The following is a 21,253-nucleotide window of genomic DNA, read 5'->3' as shown; positions in this document are numbered from 1 at the left end:
GAGTACATACCCTGGAGAATCCTGGCCCAGAGTACAATGCATGGAGAGATCGGAAATGGACATTGTGTGACTGTGGGTGGATGGGTGCGGGTGGATCCGGCCATGACAAAGCTTCAGTGGATCGGCCCAAGATGTTTGGAAGTGTTTGTCTCCGTTTAGAAACAAAACCGAGTTTTTCAATTAATGTTTGACCCTCCTGTCATTTTTTTTAGTTACCGAGCAGCACAAACTGATCACACCTCTCACCAAAATGGGTCAAGGTACAAGCAGTGGAGGAGCTCCAGTGGCGTCAACATCGGGAAAGGACACGGATCTGTTGGCGTATTATTTTAATTTATAAACACACTGGTGATTCTATGTCTGGGTTTAATTCAACATTGGCAATTCACAAAATATTTGGGAAAACACAATCACACGTGGAAGGAGTACAGTTGCCGTCTGCTCCTGCTCTTCGGACAGATTTTGATGCACATTAAAATAGCGAGTTACTCCGGAAGACAAGACATTCTCCGGATGATGACAGTTTTGGGCAACACAAAGACACAAAATATTGGCTGATCTCAGCAGGTCAGGCAGCATCCATGGAGAGGAATAAACGTATGATGTTTTGGATCAGACCACGGGGAACAGAAAGTAATGTAACAATATCTAGAGTTTCTGTTGCCTCATTTCCAGTCCGATGAAGGGCCTTGGCCCGAAACGTTGATTGTTTATTCTCCTCCATAGACGCTGCCTGACCTGCTGAGTACCTCCAGCATTTTGTCAGATATTCCAGAGATTTGCATCAGAAGGGGATTACCAGGCAGGCAGACAGTAGCGCAGAGCAAAGCGGTGGTGATGGTCAGCAGAAGGAGAGTGATGGCGATGGTTACTATATTCCCAGGAATTGCCAGAGTCTTTTGCAAACAGAGAGGTATAATCCCGGGGACTAGAAAGAACAGCCTTCAACAGACGGTTGAACTTTACCGGCTAATATAACAATTCCCTGAATCACCCACCCCACCCCACAGTCTACAGAGGAGTTATACTCTTCCCATTGGTGCGAAGCGATGTCAGTCACTGGTTACACCCAATAACAGAGATGGACCATCCAAGAGGGCATTACCCTCGCTGAGGACATCTCATACTCCCGCCACGAACAAATTTGTAAAAGCGAACAAATCCCAAAGTAAATGCCCCACTTTTTGAATTATTTTAATATCCCTCTGAGGGAAGCTGGGGGTTTTTAAGAAGCTTCTCCTTCGGTCGGTGTCTGATGTATCGTTGAGAGGTATGAGGAGACCACTCGGCCCACTGGATTGCTGCCATCTCCCTGGAGACGGAGGGAACCCAGCAGGAGGAGGAGGGAGGATAAATATGGTGTGGGGGGTTGAGTAGGATGGAGTCTGAGAGGTTGTTTGCCCCGGTGGGGGATCAAGGAGCAGAATGGGGGAAGGAACCCATTGACAGTGGGAAAAAGAAATGAGGGGCTCGACTATGGAAACGTCTGAGCCCACAGTGGTGGCGAGCAGAGATATTCACCTCTTCGGTGGGCAAACAGTGGGAGACGGTATGCTCATATTGTTAGTGACACAGAATTGTATAATTTGTGTTCCGTGCGTTATCTGAATGTACTTGCCTGTGATGCTGCCACAAGTCAGTGTTTCTCTGTACCTGTATCTTCCCGTACTTGTGCACTTGGCAATAAATTCAACAGGACCTGAGAAATCTCAGTGAGATTTGATTAGTAATGATCATCTTGGCAGCTCGGTCGTTAAAACGTAAAGAAGATAGAACATAGAAATCTAAAGCTCGTTACAGGCCTTTCATCCCGCAATACTGTGTCAATCGTGTAACCTACTCTAGAGATTGACTACAATTTCCTTGCAGCATAGACCTTTATTTTTATAAGCACCGTGTACCTGTCTAAGAGTCTTTTATAAGACCGAATCTGATCCACCACTACCACCGTCACTGCCAGTGCATTCCACACACCCATCCCTCTCTGTGTGAAAAACTTACCCCATGACATCCCCCTTGTACCTACTTCCAAACAGCTTAATATTATGCTCCTCTTGTTAGCCATTTCAACCCTGGAGGAAAAAGCCTCTGGCTAACGACACAAGCAAAGCCTCTCATCTTAAACACCTCTGTCAGGTCACCTCTCATCCTCCATCGCTTCAAGGAGAAAAGGCCAAGTTTCCTCAACCTATTCTCATCAGGCATGCTCCCCAATCCAGGCAACATCCTTGTCAATCTCCTTTGCACTGTCTCGATAGCATCCATATTGTTTCCTGTAGTGAGGTGAGCAGAATTGAACACAGTACTCCCAAACAGAGTCTGATCAAGGTCTTAGAACAGATCCCAGTGGAGCACTGTTAGTCACAATCATCCATGGAGAATACGAACCATCTACAACCTACCTTCACCTTCTGTGGGCAAGCCAAATCCGGATCCACAAAGCAATGTCTCCTTGGATCCCACACCTCATTGTTTTCTGAATGAGCTTTCCCTGGGGAACCTTTGCTAACCTCTTACTGCAATCCATATACAGTGTTTCCACTGCTCTACCTTCATCAATGCGTTTTGTTACATCCTCAAAGAATTCAATCAGGTTCATAAGCATGACCTGCCCTTGCAAAGCCATGCTGACTATCCCTAATCAGACCATGTCTCTCCAAATGTTCATAAACCCTGCCTCTCCGGATCTTGTCCAATACTTGTCCACAACTGAAGTAAGACTAACTGGTCTGTAATTTCCTGAATTATCTCTACTCCATTTCTTGAACAAGAGAGCATCATTTGCAACCTTCCAATCCTCCGGTACTTCTCCCCACCTAATTGTTGATGCAACGATCATCGTCAGAGGCTTAGCAATCTCCTCCCTCGATTCCTACAGTAGCATGGAGTATATCTCGTTCAGTCCCGGTGACTTACCTAACTGAATACCTCGCAAAAGATCCAGCACATGCTCTTTCTCATAGTTCATACACTCATGTGTTTCAGTCCGCTGTAAGTCATCCCCACAATTGCCAAAGTCCTTTTCACTGGTGAAAACTGAAGCAAAATACTCAGTATCTCAGAATATTTCAATGATCGGCAGGTTGAGACACATTTTTTGAGAACGTAGCGGTGAAATTTAACCAAGCTAATTTGCCATTGCTGGCGACCCCCCGTGGATTTATTGTACTTGCATGATGCTCCCTCAACTCCAATAATGATTGTTACAAATGTTGGTGATATGTATTCCATCCTTTATTAGCAATCAGTAAACATACAATCTTGAAGTGATGAAACTGATCTGTACCCAAACATAAATTCATCGTATTTGAGTTAATAGTAACAAAATACATGACATCGGTCAGTCCCCACCTGTGTACTGCATGGAAAAAGCAAACTATGTAACTGATTCCCTTTGCATTTATCACACCCCCACTGATGCGACTTGTTACCATAAAAAAAGCATCATAAATACACAACGCAGAATACAATGCAGATAGAGAACAGATAGATGGCTCCTGCACATAGGCTCAGCTCTGATACAGGGTCCTCCACTTGAAATATTAACATACTCTCGTCTTGTTGAACAATTCCATCATTCTGTTTTAATTATATTGACAATTTTTTTCCGAACTGACTGTTTTGGATGTATGGTGTGTCAACATTGTGTTTAACAAGGTGTCATATAACTAACTATCTGATAATAGCCAGGTGATATGCTCAAAGAAATCTTAACCAAGTTTTGGTGCTAATAATAGTTTTAAAGTCCTGCCGGAAAAACTATAGTGGTTCAGGACAGGATGTCATGGTGCTATGTGTGAGATTGCATTGTTCAGGTTGTCAGAGTGTTTCTGTATAGACACAAATCATATATTGCCATTGGTGTCAATGCCAGACGATATTAACCTGAAAGGAGACGGTGGGAATCAGGTGTGACTGAGAAATCTGTATAATCCAGTGACGAGAGGAATAGAAGTCTCATCGTCAGCAGAAATGTTTCACCCCACACTGCTGGAACACTTGTCCATTACTCACCACAGCGCCACCAGTGGCAGGAGGACCAAAGCAGTGGGCGCTGTCTGTTCAACCTGGCTTGCCATTCCGGAGACTCATCACTCCCGGTCCAGGACACAAGATTGGTTCCTAAAAGGGAATTGCCTGCAATGCAGAGAGTAGATACCCTGGAGAATCCTGGCCCAGAGTACAATGCATGGAGAGATCGGAAATGGACATTGTGTGACTGTGGGTGGACAGGTGCAGGTGGATCCGGCCATGGCGCGTGTTCAGTGGATCGACCCAAGATGTTTGTAAGTGTTCACCTCAGTTTAAAAACAAAACACTGTTCTGCTTTAAACCCCAATTAATGTTTGACCCTCCTGTTATTTTTTTTTGTTACAGAGCAGCAAAAACTGAAAACTCCTGTCCACAGAATGGATCAAGGTTCGAGCAGTGGAGGAGTTCCAGTGGCGTCAACATCAGGAAAGGACACGGGTATGTTGGCGAAGTATTTTAATTTATAAATACTGTGCGGATTCTCCGTCTGGGTTTAATTAAATAATGGCAATTCTCAAAATATTTGTGAAAACTGAGCAGAGAGATCAGAGAGAGAGTTGACATCTCTGGGGGAAACTCAGTCACACGTGGAAGGAGGACAGTTACCGTCTGCTCCTGCTCCTCTAACAGATTGTGATGCACATTAAAATAGCGAGTTACACCAGAAGACAAGACATTCTGCAGATGCTGAAAGTTTTGGGCAACAAAAAGACACACAAAATATTGGCAGAATTCAGCAGGTCATCCATGGACAGGAATAAACAGTCAACATTTCAGATCAGGACCACAGGGAACAGAAAGTAATGTAAAAATATCTAGAATTTCTGTCTCCTCATTTCCAGTCCGATGAAGGGCCTTGGCCTGAAACATTGATTGTTATTCTCCTCCAGAGATGTTGCCTGACATGTTGAGTACCTCCAGTATTTTGTGAGAATTCCCAGAGATTTGCTGAGGAAGGGGTTGACCAGGCAGGCAGACAGTAACACAGAGCCAAGCGGTGGTGATGTGCAGTACCAGGAGAGTGATGGTGATGGGTTACTATATTCTCAGCAATAAGCAGAGTCCTTTCAAAACAGGGAGGTATATTCCTGGGGACACGAAAGAGCAGACTTCAACAGATGGAACTATACCACCTCCTACACCCCCGTCAACCCCTACCCTCCGGCCCAAACCCGTTCTCCCACATATATTTTTCGGTCTGTTTTGTTTTTTTTTTAAATTTTTATTGAGTTTTCAAATGATTACAGAAAGAAAAAAAAATATCTACCCTTCCCCCCTCCCCTAACATCCCTATAGAAGAAAATAAAAAGAAAAAGAGGAAAAAAGAAAGAAAGAAAGAATGCCTGTATATCGGAAGATCCCCACATGCTCCATGGAATTCATAATAACTTAGTATATATATATATATTTATTTCTTTCCCCAAATAACCAATTATTTTATCTTCGGAGCACCTATATATTTAATCCTGTCTTTTGTAAACAAGTGCGCCAAATTTTCAAAAATGTTTCATATTTATCTCTTAAATTATAAGTAATTTTTTTCAAGTGGAATACCCCTGGAAATTTCATTCTTCCAACGATTTATACTTAAGTATGAATCTGATCTCCAAGTAACTACAATAGACTTTTTGGCTACTGCCAGTGCAATTTTTATGAATTCTTTCTGATATTTATTCAATTTGGGTTTCGGTTTTATCCCTTCAGTATCGCCGAATAAAAATAATATCGGGTTATGTGGAAGTTGTGTTCCAATAATTTGTTCTCTTAAATTTGTCCAAAAAGGTTGAATTTTAGAACAAGACTAAGCAGAATGTAAAAAAGTACCAATTTCTTGGTTACATCGGAAACACTGATCAGATAAATTTGGTTTTAATTTATTTATTTTTTGTGTTGTAATATATAATTGATGTAAAAATTATATTGCACTAATCTTAACCAGACATTTATTGTATTTGTCATACTATCAAGACATAGTCTTGACCAATTTGTTTCTTCATTTTTAATATTCAAGTCAATTTCCCATTTTTGTCTTGACTTATGGATTCCTTGTTTAATTGCCTGTTTTTGAATCAAACTATACATGCAAGAAATAATTTTTTTAGTTTTTCCTTTTTGAATTAAAGTTTCTATTTCATTAGATTTTGGCAATAACATTGTTTGACCCAATTTTGCTCTTAAATAACCCCTTAATTGGAACTAGCAAAAAAGTGTTGATTGATATTTTATATTTATTCTTTAATTGATCAAATGACGTTAATATACCTCCTTCAAAACAATCTTCTATATATCTAATCCCTTTCTGAAACCAATTATATAAAAGTTGAATATCCATTGTAAAAGGAATAAGTCTATTTTGAATTAAAGATCTCTTTGCTAATAAAGATTTCTTTATCTCATCATCAACATTTATCTTATTCCAGAAATCAATCAAAAGTTTTAATACAGGAGATTCTTTCTTTTCCCGTATCCATTTAGATTCCCATTTATATATAAAATCTTCTGGTGTATTTTCTCCTATTTTATCTGGTTCTATTCTAATCCATGCCTGTCTATCTTTCTCAAAAAAAGATGCAATAAATCTAAGTTGATTTGCTTTATAATAATTCTAAAAATCTGGAAGTTGTAACCCTCCTAGATCAAATTTCCACGTCAATTTTTCCAACGATATTCTTGACATCGTACCTTTCCAAAGGAACTTCCTCACATATTTATTTAACTCTTGAAAAAAACTTCTGGGGTAGTTGTATTGGTAGTGATTGGAATGAGCATTGTAATCTAGTGAATAGATTCATTTTTATGGTATTTACTGTACCTACTAATGTTATTGGTAATATCATCCATTTATCAATATCTTCTTGAATTTTTTTCAATAATGGTAAATAATTTAATTTATATAAGTTCTTTATATCATTATCAACTCTTATACCTAAATATTTTATACCGTTTATCGGCCAACTAAATTGAGTTATTAATCGACATTGACTATAATCTCCTTTAGTAAGAGGTAAAATTTCACTTTTATCCCAATTTAGTTTGTAGCCTGATATTTTCCCATACTCTTCTAATCTAGAGGATAATTGATGCAACGAGTACAATGGGTTTGTTAAATAAAACAGAAAATCATCAGCAAATAAGTTAATCTTGTATTCCTCCTGGTTAACTCTGAAACCCTTCTGGGTCCATTCTAATTAATTCAGCTAATGGTTCTATCACCAACACAAATAAAGCAGGTGATAATGGACAACCTTGCCTAGTTGACCTTGTTAACTGAAATGGTGTTGAAATTTGACCATTTGTCACTACTTTAGATTTGGGATTAGTATTTAAGGTTTTAATCCATTTTATAAAGGATACTCCTAATCCATATCTTTCCAATACCTTAAATAAAAAATCCCATTCCAATCTATCAAATGCTTTTTCTGCATCTAAAGCAACTGCCACACTCATTTCCTCCCTCTTTTGAGCCAAATGAATTATACTAAATAACTGAGTTACGTTATCTGCTGATTGTCTATTTTAAATAAATCCTGTTTGATCCATGTGTATTAATTTTGGTAAGTATTTAGATAATCTGTTAGATAAGATTTTTGCTATTATTTTATAGTCAGTGTTTAACAAAGAAATAGGTCTATATGATGTTGGCTTTAAAAGATCTCTATCTTTTTTTGGCAATACTATTAAAATAGCTGTCGAAAAAGATTCTGGAAGTTTACACATTCTTTCCGCTTGGTGTATTAACTCCATAAAAGGAGGAATTAATAAATCTTTAAACTTTTTATAAAATTCAGGTGGAAAACCATCTTCTCCTGGGGATTTATTACTTTGAAATGATCATAGAGCTTCTTCGACCTCTTTTAATGTAAAAGGCATATCTAATCCCTTCTGTTCTTACAAATTCAATTTTGGAAGAGTTATTGAAAGTTTCATTAATTTCCAAAGGTTTATAAGTAATTTTATTTACTCTTGTTCGAATTGCATTTATCGTTTTAGAAGTCTGGTCTGTTTTTAACTGCCAAGCAAGAACCTTATGTGATCTTTCACCTAGTTCATAATATCTCTGTTTACTTCTCATAATTGCTTTTTCTGTTCGATATATCTGAAGCGTATTATATTGTAACTTCTTATTAACAAGTTGTCTCCGTTTTTCTGTCATATATCTTTGAGATTCTTTTGCTAATTTTGTAATCTCTTTTTCCAATTGATCTATTTCTATCATATATTCCTTCTTAATTTTATTAGTATCTTATTATCTGACCTCTCAAATATGCCTTCATTGCTTCCCACAATATAAATTTATCAACTGAATGTGAATTTGTATCTAAAAAAGACTGAATCTGCTTTTTCATAAAATCACAAAAGTCTTGATGTTTTAGTAATATAGAATTAAATCTCCATCTATAAATTGATTCCTCTTTATCTATCATTATCATTGTCATTATCAATAATCTGACAATATTCTTGCTTTATATTCCATATTTTTCACTGTCTTGAATATTCGTTAATAGGATGTCTATTTGAATAAAATGAATCTCTTACTTTTGTGTTAATTCTTCTCCATATATCAATCTTTCATCAATGATAAAGTTAATTTTGCTACTTTTGATTTTGTGACAACCTTTGTTGATCTATCTAAAACTGGATCTAGACAAATGTTAAAATCTCCACCTATTAATATTTTGTCATGTGTGTTAACCAAATTCAAACAGACGTCGTATAAATTTTACATCATTTTCATGTGGTGCATAAATATTGATAAGAGTCCATAGTTCTGAAAAAAATTGACAATGTATAATTAAATATCTCCCCGCTGGATCAATTAATACATTTTGTATTTTTATTAACCAAAATTGCAACTCTTCTCCCCTATGAGTTAAATGAAGCTGCAATAACATTTTCAACCCAATCTCTTTTTTAATTTCTGATGTTCTTTCTCTATTAAGTGTGTTTCTTGTAAAAAAGGTATATCTATTTTCATTTTTTTAATGTGTGTTAAGATTCTTTTTCTTTTCACCGGTCCATTAAGCCCATTAACATTAAAACTTTGAAAATTCAGTAACTTAGTCATTATTTTTAATTGGGTTACTCCAATCTATAATAATACCTAATCTTTCAACTTTCGTGAAACCTTGGGGAATCTTTTTAAACATTCTCCATGTTGCTATGTGTGTCCCCACCGATCATCCAGGCAAAAAAAGATAGAAGAAAAATAGATTATAAAGAAAAAAACAAAATACCCCCCTACTAATGTTGTGGATAAAAAAGAACACATTACCTCCCTCTGTTGTATGGGTCATGGCAATCGCCATGATTACACACGTGAATCCCGTAGCAATCGATCCAAAGCTCCTCCAGCTCCCCCGCGACATTGAAAAGTATATATATGAGAAGAAAAAAAAAGAAAAAATGCAACTCGCAATTAATATTTCTCAAATTTTGCCTTTCGCCCCCTGTATCATCCTTAAATGTCCATCAATTCCATTCACTGTCTCTGTCTCCATCTTTAATCCATTACGCTTGGAAATCTCTATGTGTAGTTAGCGAATAACGAGGAGTTTTCGTGCGAATTCCTCCGCTTCTCGATAATTGGTAAAAAAATCTTCTTCCATCCTCCAAAAAAATTATCAGTGTTGCAGGGTGACGCATTATGAATTTATAACCCTTTTCCCGAAAAGCTTTTTTCACTGGGTTAAATTCCTTCTTTCTCTTCAAAAGGTTATCACTTATATCAGGATAGAAAAGAACTGCTTTCACTTCTATCACCAATGTCCCTTTACTCTTTCTGGCACATTGGGCAGCCACCTTCAGGATCTTTTCTTTATCTTGATATCTTAAGCATTTTATCAAAATTGATTGTGGATTTTGATCAGTTTGATGTCTTGATCTTAAGGCTCCATGAACCCTTTCAATTTCAATTAGAGTTTCTTCTTCAATTTCCAAGTTTTCAGGAATCCATTTTTCAAAAAAATTATTGGATCTTCTCCTTCTATATCTTCTTTAAGTCTAACAATCTTAATATTGTTTCGTCTGCTAAATTTTTCTAGCTTATCCACTTTTTTCAACAATTGTTTTCTTTCTAATGTCCAGGCAGAGATATTATCTTCCATTTTATTCATTCTTTCAACCATGTCTTCCGTTGTGGCTTCCAAGTCTATAATTCTCTTTCCATTTTTTCCTGTCTTTTTATCATTTTATCAAACATAATCTCCATATTTATCTTTTTTTTATTTCTTTTAATGCGTTTAATTTTTTTCTAATTTACGCATTATTTGCATCAAAGTTTTTTTCTATATTTCCAGAAAAACTTTTACCTCCATCTTCGTCTGATTTATCCAGAGAATCTGAATCAGCCGCAGATTCACTTTCACTTCCGGTTTCAATCGTATCTGGGATTTGTAGTTCTGGTTGCTCGCGTTTGCGCATGCTCCTTCCTTCGCGTTTGCGCAGTTCTTGTTGGTCTTTTTCTTTGAAATGGTCAATGTTGCCGCAGTTTCCTGTTCTGTATCACCGCAGGTGAAATGTACCTGAGCCCCGGTTCTCTGGCAGCAGCGGCCCTTGATTCTGTTCCAACTTGTGTTGTCTTCACGGTAGTAGTTTTCTTCATCTTCTGTTTGTGAGACACAGTTGAAACAATCCGGAGTAGTTTATAAGTAACTTTTAGAAAGTATTTACTAACTTTTCTTCACGTAAACATTAATTTACTGATTCTTTACGGGAGAGCTGGTTTCCCGCGTCTTGATACTACGTCATCACTCCCCCCCCCCCCACGGACCGTGTTTTGTTGTGATCTTTATGTCTTTATGTTCCAGAGAGAAAGTTACTACCCAGTATGGTGTTGAAATTTCTTTAATGCTCCCCATTTTCCCCACAGGTCCGAGCTCAGTGATCACCGAGCTCCTGTCAAACTGGGACGATTCCCAGCTGCTGCAGTTGACGGATATCTACCGGGACAGGCTGGAGCAGGCGATGGAAGGAGGGGTGCACGGAGTGAGCCTGGCGTTAACGGCCGAGAATCAGTTCAGCGGAGAGGAACATCGGGTGAGTGGGAGGGAGAATGGGTTTGAATTTTCACACATCACAGGACTGATGGGTGTCGGAATTCTCACTCATCGGATAATAGAGCATAAAAACAAATCAGAAATAAATATATATAATTCTTAAAAATGTGAATCTCAAGCGATGATTGAAAAAGTTGTAAATACCCCTGCTGGTGGCTCAATGTTCAGAGCGAGGTGAGTAGGCAACAGTTCTATGATGTTGCAATAAACGAGCTTAAATGAAAATACGCTAGAAATCTTTATTTCGGGAAGAGTGTACAGAGTGACGGCAGGATTCAGTGAGAACCGGGGCATTACGACTGGATGCCACAGCAGCTCGAGTGTGTTCTGTTCTGCGTGGAGATCATTCTGTTACAATCTATAACTGGAAATAGTGTGGATTGGGGAATACTGTCATGTTGTAACGTGTAATCACTGAATAAACCTCCACTGGAAAAGGCAAAGGAAAGGCATCAGGTGTCAGCCGGAAATCCGCTGTCATGTTGGACACTGGCGGACTGAGGAGATGAATCACATCATCTTTTCTGCAACTTCCCAGAGACTGTTCACGCTGATACAAAAACCCTCCTGACTTCTTTCTTCATCTGTGATCATTATTTTCTGATTTTGTTTTACACGGTCAAATCCGGTGAGGAAATATTTATGGATTTGGAGCCATGTCAATGAAGCGGCCACAGGCCAGCCAGGATCTCATTGACTGTTGGACCAGGTTCACGGTGAACGTCCCTCCGTGTGCTCTGCACTCAGAATGTACAGTCCATGTCCAGACAGGATCAGCACCCGTCCGGGTGACTGTTCAGTGTGATCCCATTACAGAGTACATCATTTACTTCTCATTCTCTGTGTGAATCTGTCAGTCCCCAATATGTTCAGCTTTACTCTTCACAGAAAATCTCTGATCTCGCTGATAAGGGAGAGCGGGCGGACAGTTCTAAACTCCTCCTGAGCCTGGTGATGGAGAAAGGCTCCCGCGCCCGGAGGGTGATGTGGGAAACCTTTGTGAAAATGCGGATTGGTGTCCCAAAGCTGGACAGAATACTGAAGGAATTACAGATATATGGTGAGATAATATCAGAGATTAATTTAAATTTGTATTGAATACAGCACACTTTAAAATGTTACAAAAATGATTTCCCTCAATTTGTTGATATTTAAACAGGTTGTGATCCTTCCCATCGACCAATTTCCGCTCAACTTTTACTAAAGGTTCTCAGTGAGCTGAAAGGTAAGTGAACGTACATTGAACATTGAAGAGTATAACACAGGAACAGGCCATTACACAAATAATATTGTGCCGAAACAGCCAAGAAATAAATCAAACAAACCTGAAGACTAATCTCTCCTTCCTTCACCATGTCTATCTGCTTCCATCTTCCTTACATCCATGTGACTGTCCAAAAGTCCTTTAAAAGCTTCTAATAATTTGCCTCGACCACCTTACCTGACAGTACATTCCAGGCAGCCACGACGCTCTGATTTAAAAAATAAGCTGTCCTTCACATCCCCCTTCATTCTACACCCTCTCACCCTCAATATATTCCCTCTGGTAATAGACATTTCAACCGCGGGAAACGGATTCTCTCTGTCCACTCTATCCAAGCCTCTCGTAATCTTGTGAACCTGTGTCAGAGCTCCTCTCAGCCTCCGATGAACCAGAGCAAACAACCTAATTTCATCCAGCCTCTCATGGTAGCACATGCCTTCTAAACCAGGCAGCATCCCGGTAAATCTCTTCTGCTCCGTCTCTAAAGCCTCAACATCCCTCCGGTAGTGGGTAGATCGGCCCAGATGAGGCTGAAGCAAATTTCATTAAGTTGAAACTTGTCCTCTGTTTCCACCAACAGTTGTAATTTGCGTCGGGCGGTTCAGTTGTTGAGCCAACAGGATCTGACCAGGTAAATGTTGGCACTGTGACAGAGAACACAGTGAGACGCAGGGAAACGTGTTTGCTAGAGGGAGAGTTTTCAAAGGACATTTTGAGGAAAGAGGCAGAGCGCTGGCGAGTTTGAGGAAGGTGGTCACACCGCTCTGGGGCCTGCAACTACAGATCCCCACCGGAGTCTGAGTGGAGAAGGGGCGATCTGGAGAATGGAAAAATAATCTTATATTTCTTCACACCAATAAGTCAAAACCTTCTGTTGCCAACCACTGCCCCTCCCTGAACAGCCTCATCCTTAACCATTTTCTAAACTCCCCCAGTTCCCGCAGATTATCTTTTCTCAGAGCTGGGCGTCCACTGAAGTTCCAGTCACAGAATAGTAATAATAACATCACTTTAATTAGAAAAGCAGGTAACATCCCAACTGGTCTGTTCAACCACAGAGCAGCTCTTACCAGAAATACAAGGAATCTCGGCCAGAACCCTGGTTCAGTCTCTCTCATTTACAATAACAAATCCCAACGATGATAATTTAAATATGGGAGCAGAGATAGACGAATCAGGAAGTTTACAAACTACTCACGTTTCTGGGACCTCTGTAAATATTGCTCCAGTCCAGACCCGGTCAATGAAACCCCTCAGTGTCCCTGAACACGGGTTTAGTAAATCGCTACAAGCTTGATCATCATTGTCCTTCATCCTGGTTGCAGAGGGAACAGACAAGACAGAGAAATTCCCAAACCCATTTCTGAATATGAAACTGATACACTCCCTGATTATTGAAGAACATCATTTCTGCCACTGTCACATTCTCGAAAGTGAATATCCAGGATCAGTGTTTTCCTACACTCCCTATCACAGCCCAACACATTGAATACTCACCCCACACACTCCTGACAGGGTCTGACACACTGTGACACCCCACACACCCCTGTCAGGGTCCTGTCACATTGTGCAACCACACACCCCTGACATGGTCTAGACAGACTGTCAGACGCCACACACCCCTGACAGGGCCCTGACACACTGTGAGACCTCACACACTCCTGACAGGGTCCTGACACACTGTGAGACCTCACACACCCCTGACAGGGTCCTGAGATACTGTGAGACCTCACACACCCCTGACAGGGTCCTGACACACTGTGAGACACCACACACCCCTGACAGGGTCCTGACACACTGTGAGACCCCACACACCCCTGACAGGGTCCTGACACACTGTGAGACCTCACACACCCCTGACAGGGTCCTGACACACTGTGAGACCCCACACACCCCTGACAGGGTCCTGACACACTGTGAGACCTCACACACCCCTGACAGGGTCCTGACACACTGTGAGACCCCACACACCCCTGACAGGGTCCTGACACACTGTGAGAGCCCACACACCCCTGTCAGGGTCCTGTCACATTGTGCAACCACACACACCTGACAGGGTCCTGACACACCAAGAGACACCACAGCCTCCTAAGACGATCCTCAGAAACAGTCAGACCACCCACACACCCCTGACAGGGACCTGAGATACTGTGGGACCCCACACACCCCGGACAGGGTCCTGACACACTGTGAGACCCCACAAATCCATGGCAGGGTCCTGACACACTGTGAGACCCCACACACCCCTGACAGGGACCTGAGATACTGTGGGACACCACACAACCCGACAGGGTCCTGACACACTGTGAGACCCCACACTCCCCTGACAGGGACCTGAGATACTGTGGGACACCACACACCCCTGACAGGGTCCTGACACACTATGAGACCCCACACACCCCTGACAGGATCCTGACACACTGTGAGACCCCACTCACCCCTGACAGGGTCTGACACACTGTGACACCCCACACACCCTTGTCCAGGTCCCGACACACTGTGAGACACCACATAACACTGAAGGGTCCTGATACACTGTGAGACCAACACACGCACACCTGACAGAATACAGTCACATTCTGAGACCCTACATACCTGACAGGGTCCTGACACACTGTGGGACCCCACCCATCTCTAACACGGTCCTGACTCACTGTGAGAGCCCACACACCCCTATCAGGGTCCTGTCACATTGTGCAACCACACACACCTGACAGGGTCTAGACACACTGTCAGACGCCACACACCCCTGACAGGGACCTGACACACTGTGAGACCCCACACACCCCTGACAGGGTCCTGACACACTGTGAGACCCCACACACCCCTGACAGGGTCCTGACACACTGTGATGCCCCACAAACTCATTTTAGGCTCGTGACACACACTGAGAAGCCACACACACCTGCCAGGGTCTGGATGCACTGTGAAATTTCACACACACCTGGCGGTGTCCTGACACACTGTGAGACCCCACACACCCCTGACAGGGTCTGGACACACTGTAAGACCCCACACAATCCTGACAGTGTCCTGACACACTGTGAGACCTCACACAATCCTGACAGTGTCATGACACACTGTGAGGCAGCAGATAATTCTGAAGGGTCCTTATACACTGTGAGACCCCAGACACATTTGACAGGATACAGTCACATTCTGAGACCCCACACACCTGACAGCGTCCTGACTCAGTGCGAGACCCCACACACCCCTCACAGGGGCCTGACACACTGTGATGCCCCACAAACTTATTTTAGGGTCCTGACACACAGAGAGAAGACACATATGTCTACCAGGGTCCGGACGCACTGTGAGATCCCAAACACCACTGACAGGGTCCTGACACACTGTGAGACCCCACACACCCCTGACAGGGTCCTGACACACTGTGAGACCCCACACACCCGTGACAGGGTCCTGACACACTGTGAGACCCCACACACCACTGACAGGGTCCTGACACACTGTGAGACCCCACACATCCCTGACACGTTCCTGACACAATGTGAGACCCCACACATCCCTGACACGGTCCTGACACACTGTGAGACCCCACACACCCGTGACAGGGTCCTGACACACTGTGAGACCCCACACACCCTTGTCAGGAGCCTGACACACTGTGCGATCCCACACGTCTCTGACAGGGTCATGACACACTGTGAGACCCCACACACCCCTGACAGGGTCCTGACACACTGTGAGACTCCACACACCCCTGACAGTGTCCTGACATACTGTGAGACCCCACACACCCCTGACAGGGTCCTGACACACTGTGAGACTCCACACACCCCTGACAGGGTCCTGACATACTGTGAGACCTCACACACCCCTGACAGGCTCCTGACACACTGTGAGACCCCACACACCCCTGACAGGGTCCTGACACACTGTGAGACCTCACACACCCCTGACAGGGTCCTGACACACTGTGAGACCCCACACTCCCCTGACAGGGACCTGAGATACTGTGGGACCCCACACACCACTGACAGGGTCCTGACACACTGTGAGACCCCACACACCCCTGACAGGGCCCTGACACACTGTGAGACCCCACACCCCCCTGACAGGGACCTGAGATACTGTGGGACACCACACAACCCGACAGGGTCCTGACACACTGTGAGACCCAACACTCCCCTGACAGGGACCTGACACACTATGAGACCCTACACACCCCTGACAGGATCCTGACACACTGTGAGACCCCACTCACCCCTGACAGGGTCTGACACACTGTGACACCCCACACACCCCTGACAGGGTCCTGACACACAGTGAGACCCCACACCCCCCTGACAGGGACCTGAGATACTGTGGGACACCACACAACCCGACAGGGTCTGACACACTGTGACACCCCACACACCCCTGACAGGGTCCTGACACACAGTGAGACCCCACACCCCCCTGACAGGGACCTGAGATACTGTGGGACACCACACAACCCGACAGGGTCCTGACACACTGTGACACCCCACACACCCCTGTCCAGGTCCCAACACACTGTGAGACACCACATAACACTGAAGGGTCCTGATACACTGTGAGACCAACACACACACACACCTGACAGAATACAGTCACATTCTGAGACCCCACATACCTGACAGGGTCCTGGCACACTGTGGGACTCCACCCATCTCTAACACGGTCCTGACTCACTGTGAGAGCCCACACACCCCTGTCAGGGTCCTGTCACATTGTGCAACCACACACACCTGACAGGGTCTAGACACACTGTCAGACGACACACACCACTGACAGGGACCTGACACACTGTGAGACCCCACACACCCCTGACAGGGTCCTGACACACTGTCAGACGCCACACACCCCTGACAGGGTCCTGACACACTGTCAGACGCCACACACCCCTGACAGGGCCCTGACACACTGTGAGACCCCACACACCCCTGACAGGGTCTGGACACACTGTAAGACCCCACACAATCCTGACAGTGTCCTGACACACTGTGAGACCTCACACAATCCTGACAGTGTCATGACACACTGTGAGGCAGCAGATAATTCTGAAGGGTCCTTATACACTGTGAGACCCCAGACACATTTGACAGGATACAGTCACATTCTGAGACCCCACACACCTGACAGCGTCCTGACTCAGTGCGAGACCCCACACACCCCTCACAGGGGCCTGACACACTGTGATGCCCCACAAACTTATTTTAGGGTCCTGACACACAGAGAGAAGACACATATGTCTACCAGGGTCCGGACGCACTGTGAGATCCCAAACACCACTGACAGGGTCCTGACACACTGTGAGACCCCACACACCCCTGACAGGGTCCTGACACACTGTGAGACCCCACACACCCGTGACAGGGTCCTGACACACTGTGAGACCCCACACACCACTGACAGGGTCCTGACACACTGTGAGACCCCACACATCCCTGACACGTTCCTGACACAATGTGAGACCCCACACATCCCTGACACGGTCCTGACACACTGTGAGACCCCACACACCCGTGACAGGGTCCTGACACACTGTGAGACCCCACACACCCTTGTCAGGAGCCTGACACACTGTGCGATCCCACACGTCTCTGACAGGGTCATGACACACTGTGAGACCCCACACACCCCTGACAGGGTCCTGACACACTGTGAGACTCCACACACCCCTGACAGTGTCCTGACATACTGTGAGACCCCACACACCCCTGACAGGGTCCTGACACACTGTGAGACTCCACACACCCCTGACAGGGTCCTGACATACTGTGAGACCTCACACACCCCTGACAGGCTCCTGACACACTGTGAGACCCCACACACCCCTGACAGGGTCCTGACACACTGTGAGACCTCACACACCCCTGACAGGGTCCTGACACACTGTGAGACCCCACACTCCCCTGACAGGGACCTGAGATACTGTGGGACCCCACACACCACTGACAGGGTCCTGACACACTGTGAGACCCCACACACCCTTGTCAGGAGCCTGACACACTGTGCGATCCCACACGTCTCTGACAGGGTCATGACACACTGTGAGACCCCACACACCCCTGACAGGGTCCTGACACACTGTGAGACTCCACACACCCCTGACAGTGTCCTGACATACTGTGAGACCCCACACACCCCTGACAGGGTCCTGACACACTGTGAGACTCCACACACCCCTGACAGGGTCCTGACATACTGTGAGACCTCACACACCCCTGACAGGCTCCTGACACACTGTGAGACCCCACACACCCCTGACAGGGTCCTGACACACTGTGAGACCTCACACACCCCTGACAGGGTCCTGACACACTGTGAGACCCCACACTCCCCTGACAGGGACCTGAGATACTGTGGGACCCCACACACCACTGACAGGGTCCTGACACACTGTGAGACCCCACACACCCCTGACAGGGCCCTGACACACTGTGAGACCCCACACCCCCCTGACAGGGACCTGAGATACTGTGGGACACCACACAACCCGACAGGGTCCTGACACACTGTGAGACCCAACACTCCCCTGACAGGGACCTGACACACTATGAGACCCTACACACCCCTGACAGGATCCTGACACACTGTGAGACCCCACTCACCCCTGACAGGGTCTGACACACTGTGACACCCCACACACCCCTGACAGGGTCCTGACACACAGTGAGACCCCACACCCCCCTGACAGGGACCTGAGATACTGTGGGACACCACACAACCCGACAGGGTCTGACACACTGTGACACCCCACACACCCCTGACAGGGTCCTGACACACAGTGAGACCCCACACCCCCCTGACAGGGACCTGAGATACTGTGGGACACCACACAACCCGACAGGGTCCTGACACACTGTGACACCCCACACACCCCTGTCCAGGTCCCAACACACTGTGAGACACCACATAACACTGAAGGGTCCTGATACACTGTGAGACCAACACACACACACACCTGACAGAATACAGTCACATTCTGAGACCCCACATACCTGACAGGGTCCTGGCACACTGTGGGACTCCACCCATCTCTAACACGGTCCTGACTCACTGTGAGAGCCCACACACCCCTGTCAGGGTCCTGTCACATTGTGCAACCACACACACCTGACAGGGTCTAGACACACTGTCAGACGACACACACCCCTGACAGGGCCCTGACACTCTGTGAGACACCACACACCCCTGACAGGGACCTGAGATACTGTGGGACACCACACACCCCTGACAGGGTCCTGACACACTGTGAGACCCCACACACCATGACAGGGTCCTGACACACTGTGAGATCCCACACAACCCGACAGGGACCTGACACACTGTGAGACCCCACACACCCCTGACAGGGTCCTGACACACTGTGAGACTCCACACACCCCTGACAGGATCCAGACACACAGTGAGACCCCACACACCCCTGACAGGGTCCTGACACACTGTGAGACGCCACACACCCCTGACAGGGTCCTGACACACTGTGGGACAGCAGATAATTCTGAAGGGTCCTGATACACTGTGAGACCCCAGACACACCTGACAGGATACAGTCACATTCTGAGACCCCACACACCCCTAGCAGGATCCTGACACTCTCTGAGACCCCACACACCCCTAGCAGGGTCCTGACACACTGTGAGATTCCACACACCCATGTCAGGAGCCTGACACACTGTGAGATCCCACACGTCTCTGACAGGGTCCTGACACTCTGTGATGCCCCACAAACTCATTTTAGGTTCCTGACACACACTGAGAAGCAACACACACCTGCCAGGGTCTGAACGCACTGTGAAATCCCACACACTCCTGGAAGTGTCCTGACACACTGTGAGACCCCACACACCACTGACAGGGTCCTGACACATTGTGAGACCCACACACTCCTGACAGGGTCCTGACACACTGTGAGACCCCACACACTCCTGACAGGGTCCTGACACACAGTGAGACCCCACACACCCCTGACGGGGTGCTGACACACTGTGAGACCCCACACACCCTTGACAGGGTCCTGACACACTGTGAGACCCCACACACCACTGACAGGGTCCTGACACACTGTGAGACCCCACACACCCCTGACAGTGCCCTGACTCACTGTGAGACCCCACACACCCCTGACATTGTCCTGACGCACTGTGAGACCCCACACATGCCTGACGGGATCCTGACACACGGTGAGACCCCACACACCCCTGACAGGGTCCTGACGCACTGTGAGACCCCACACACCCCTGACAGGGTCCTGACACACTGTGAGAACTCACACATCCCTGACATGGTCCTGACACACTGTGAGACCCCACACATCCCTGTCCAGGTCCCGACACACTGTGAGACAGCACATAACTCTGAAGGGTCCGGATGCACTGTGAATCCCAACTCACACCTCCAAGGATACAGTTACATTGTGAGATCCCACACCCCTGACAGGGTCCTGACACACTTTGAGACCCCACACACCCCTGTCCAGGTCCCGACACACTGTGAGATACCACATAACACTGAAGGGTCCTGACACACTGTGAGATCCCACACACGCCTGACAGAGTCTGACACACTGTGACACCCCACACACCCCTGTCCAGGTCCCGACACACTTTGAGACCCCACACACCCCTGACAGGGTCCCGACACACTGTGACACCCCACACACCCCTGTCCAGGTCCCGACACACTGTGAGACACCACACACCCCTGTCCAGGTCCCGAAACACTGTGAGACACCACATAACACTGAAGGGTCCTGATACACTGTGAGACCAACACACACACACCTGACAGAATACAGTCACATTCTGAGACCCCACATACCTGACAGGGTCCAGACACACTGTGGGTCTCCACCCATCTCTAACACGGTCCTGACTCACTGTGAGAGCCCACACATCCCTGTCAGGGTCCTGTC

The 21,253-nt window shown here is 45.6% G+C and overlaps 2 protein-coding genes across 3 annotated transcripts in view; one reads left to right on the top strand and one right to left on the bottom strand.

Annotated features, from left to right (window-relative positions):
• The window catches only part of LOC132388163 (NACHT, LRR and PYD domains-containing protein 3-like), a 52,345-nt gene that overhangs the window by 5,820 nt on the left and 25,272 nt on the right, over positions 1–21,253 (top strand). Inside the window, exons 2-5 of the mRNA XM_059960513.1 lie at positions 4,378–4,470; positions 10,901–11,067; positions 11,976–12,147; positions 12,247–12,312. Coding sequence (XP_059816496.1) covers positions 4,410–4,470; positions 10,901–11,067; positions 11,976–12,147; positions 12,247–12,312 — 466 coding nt within the window. The 5' untranslated portion in view covers positions 4,378–4,409. The remainder of the gene's footprint in view (positions 1–4,377; positions 4,471–10,900; positions 11,068–11,975; positions 12,148–12,246; positions 12,313–21,253) is intronic.
• Positions 17,322–21,178, bottom strand: LOC132388165 (keratin-associated protein 5-4-like). Of its 2 annotated transcripts, none has more exons than XR_009510165.1 (2): positions 19,744–21,178; positions 17,322–17,334 (listed from the first exon to the last, which is right to left on the bottom strand). XR_009510165.1 is itself a non-coding variant. In XM_059960516.1 (2 exons), the coding sequence occupies exons 1-2, from the start codon at positions 21,075–21,077 to the stop codon at positions 20,072–20,074; spliced, it is 930 nt and encodes a 309-aa protein (XP_059816499.1). In that variant the 5' UTR covers positions 21,078–21,178; the 3' UTR covers positions 19,706–20,071. The 2 variants fall into 2 exon arrangements, 1 of the variants encoding a protein (XP_059816499.1); XM_059960516.1 differs by lacking the exon at positions 17,322–17,334 and having other exon boundaries at positions 19,706–20,228; positions 20,305–21,178.

Source organism: Hypanus sabinus, unplaced genomic scaffold, assembly GCF_030144855.1.
Source record: "Hypanus sabinus isolate sHypSab1 unplaced genomic scaffold, sHypSab1.hap1 scaffold_275, whole genome shotgun sequence".
Taxonomy (NCBI): domain Eukaryota; kingdom Metazoa; phylum Chordata; class Chondrichthyes; order Myliobatiformes; family Dasyatidae; genus Hypanus; species Hypanus sabinus.
The sequence above is the reverse complement of the archived record's forward strand: the minus strand, read 5'-3'. Positions and strand labels throughout refer to the sequence as shown.

Coding starts and splice junctions, on each gene's coding strand:
- LOC132388165 (XM_059960516.1), bottom strand. CDS start 21,077: ATGTGGTGTCTCACAGTGTTTCGGGACCTGGACAGGGGTGTGTGGTGT. Junction 20,229..20,304: donor GTGTCAGCACCCCGTCAGGG/GTGTGTGGGGTC, acceptor GGACCCTGTCAG/GAGTGTGTGGGTCTCACAAT.